Raw genomic sequence first — 3,055 nt, forward strand, 5'->3', positions numbered from 1 at the left:
ATTTTTATCAAATATAGTAATATATCATTATTTTTAGGATTGACTAAAAAGGGAAGTGAGTCGTAGGAATTGAAATATAAGGAGTATTTTGAATATACTAATGATATTTTATACATTACACTAAACTAAACTATGTGCACCAAAATAAAATAAAGAATGAGATGATTGATGCATTCATGAATTGAACTAGACCTCTCATCCACTTAACTAATCTTTGTGGGTATTATTTCTCCTCCATTCCCTTAATTCTTTTATTAAGGATTAAATCATTATTTTTGTATACGTTATTAAATTTTGACTTCTTAACTCTATTTGTATTTAAATTTTTACTAGTTCAATTTTGATGAAATATCCTCAAGGCCTTTGCAACAAAGACCATGCAACATAAAATGAGGAATGAACTTGTGATGGAGATTTACTTTAAAAGAAGTGACTGTGCGCAAGTTTAGAAATCATGTGTTCAGTATTAATCACAAGTAGAAGTATTTAAACAACATTTCACAAGTGAAAAAAAGGAACCTTTCATAGTTGTTGTCTCATTGAGACCGAGCCCTAAGTTAAAATATTGTCGCGGCCGGTCAATAAAGGGCCAGAACCCCTACAGAGTTAAGGGTTCGACCCTTGACCATCGTTACAACAACAGGAGGGTTAAAAAAACGGAAAAAAAAATATCTATATCAAAAATATTAAAAAAACAAAAAATATTTATAAAAAAAAAACAGAGATGGGAGGACCTAAGTTAAAGTATACCTTCTTATTTATATGTATCACTTTAGCTACAATAATACCGACCCTAATGGCTCATATTGGTCACTACGACGAGGTGTGGAGGAGGAGAGCCGAAGAAGCAAAGGAGTATGCCCGTCAAATTTATGAGCCACACCCTGAAAATGTCACACTTGCATTTAACCAAAAACTTCGCGAGTAAGTTAATTTAATTTCGTGTATTCTATTTACGTTCTTCATTTTTCATGTTGATATAGTCTTGTAGTATATTTACATTATGAGTTTGACTGCAGCACAATGAAGGAATTAAAGGCAGTGAAAGTTAGCAATAGCACAAGGAGGGGCCTAGGGACGAAAAAGTACAAAGGACCTTGCATGGTTACAAATCCTATTGATAGATGCTGGAGATGTGACCCTAATTGGGCAGACAATAGGAAAAGACTAGCAGATTGTGCAATGGGATTTGCATCTAAGGTCACAGGTGGCAAAGACGGTGAATTCTACGTTGTCACTGATAATTCTGATGATTATAACGATCCAAAACCCGGAACTCTTCGTTACGCTGTTATCCAAAAGGAGCCATTGTGGATCATATTTAAAAAGAGTATGACCATTAGGTAAGTCACACATCAATGCTTATTTTATTTTATTTTTTAAAAAAAAAAGCAAAATTCATGCATGTCCAAACAGTATTTTAACTTCAAACATTCTTTATATTTTTCAATGTCACTCAAATAGGTTGCACCAGGAGATGATCATGCAGAGTGACAAGACCATCGATGCTCGTGGGGCTAATATTCACATTGCTAAAGGCGCTGGCATAACCCTCCAGTACATCAAGAACGTAATCATCCACGGACTTCACATTCATGACATTGTTGAGGGAAATGGTGGAATGGTTCGGGATGCTGTGGACCATATTGGGATACGTACAAAGAGTGATGGGGATGGTATTTCAATCTTCGGTGCATCCAATATATGGATTGATCACGTCTCTATGGAACGTTGCTACGATGGGCTGATTGATGCTGTGGAAGGATCAACTGGTATCACTATATCAAATGGACATTTCACTGACCACAATGAGGTGATGTTGTTTGGTGCAAGTGATAGTTCTTCCATAGATCAAGTTATGCAAATCACATTAGCATTCAATCATTTTGGGAAGAGATTGGTACAAAGAATGCCAAGGTGCCGATGGGGATATATACATGTTGTTAACAATGACTATACTCATTGGAATATGTATGCCATTGGTGGTAGCATGCATCCCACTATCATTACCCAGGGTAATCGTTTTATTGCCCCGCCAGACATCTTCAAGAAGCAGGTATTTCCTTAATTATTTGTTTTTCTAAAAATATTATTTGGTAATTTATTACTCAGAAAAGGCTAAAAATGACATCAAGTCATCGTGCCCCTCATGTTTTGAGTGACATAATACGATGGTCATTACATAGGGAGGATACACAAGCTCAAAACGTGACCTCGATGTATAGCTCTTTGCACGATTCTTCTCTCAAAAAGAAGGAGCCCGTTTGGGGTGGCTCTGTGTCTGAGTCACTTCAAAAGCGGCTCTAGCTTTTAAGCGCGCACTTTCTCCGTTTTATACATTTAATTTTCTCTACTGAAAAAGGGGCCAACATAGCAAATCGAATTTTTATACCATCATTGTACACTATGAAAGTAATAATGAATTTTGAATGTGTACACACATATATATAGGTAACAAAGAGGGAGTACAGCCCAGAATCAGTATGGATGCAATGGACATGGAGATCAGAGGGAAATCTATTCATGAATGGTGCATACTTCACAGAATCTGGTGATCCAGATTGGTCCAAGAAACACAAAGATCTTTATGATGGCATATCAGCTGCCCCAGCAGAAGATGTCACTTGGATTACTAGGTTTGCAGGTGCACTTGGCTGCAAAGAAGGAAAACCTTGTTAGACAAATTCATTCAATTTTTTAATCGACATCAAATAACTGTCGCTATATTTTTTTGTATGTATCTTTCGTGATCACTAATTGTAAATTAATTTTTTTCTTGTGACTATAAAAATTTATTAACTTTCATTTTTTGTTCATAGCGGCTACCTTTCATTTTGTGGTCAATGTTTTGGTTCGCTAATAAATGAAAAAAAAAACGAATTTTTACATTCATTGTGCATTTATTTTTTGTATGTATTTTCAGAGATTTTATTATACTACTATCGTATTAAGTCTGTGTAACGATCCAAAAATAGAAGTCATTATGACACACATCCCAAAACTCAACCTGATGTAAGTCTAATGATAAAACTCATAAGAGACTCCCAAATGGGAA

General features: G+C 35.5%; 1 protein-coding gene across 1 annotated transcript; it reads left to right on the forward strand.

The window, feature by feature from the left end:
• Positions 1-530: 530 nt before the first annotated feature.
• Positions 531-2,810, forward strand: LOC129896061 (probable pectate lyase P59). Its single transcript, XM_055971878.1, has 4 exons — positions 531-924; positions 1,020-1,343; positions 1,465-2,056; positions 2,452-2,810. The coding sequence occupies exons 1-4, from the start codon at positions 725-727 to the stop codon at positions 2,677-2,679; spliced, it is 1,344 nt and encodes a 447-aa protein (XP_055827853.1). The 5' UTR covers positions 531-724; the 3' UTR covers positions 2,680-2,810.
• Positions 2,811-3,055: the final 245 nt, after the last annotated feature.

Source organism: Solanum dulcamara, chromosome 7, assembly GCF_947179165.1.
Source record: "Solanum dulcamara chromosome 7, daSolDulc1.2, whole genome shotgun sequence".
NCBI lineage: Eukaryota > Viridiplantae > Streptophyta > Magnoliopsida > Solanales > Solanaceae > Solanum > Solanum dulcamara.

Bases quoted from the DNA above. Each gene is read 5' to 3' on its own strand.
- LOC129896061 (XM_055971878.1), top strand. From the start codon at position 725: ATGGGAGGACCTAAGTTAAAGTATACCTTCTTATTTATATGTATCACT. The intron at 1,344-1,464 runs GTAAGTCACACA...TCACTCAAATAG, and splicing joins AAAAAGAGTATGACCATTAG to GTTGCACCAGGAGATGATCA. The intron at 2,057-2,451 runs GTATTTCCTTAA...ACATATATATAG, and splicing joins CAGACATCTTCAAGAAGCAG to GTAACAAAGAGGGAGTACAG.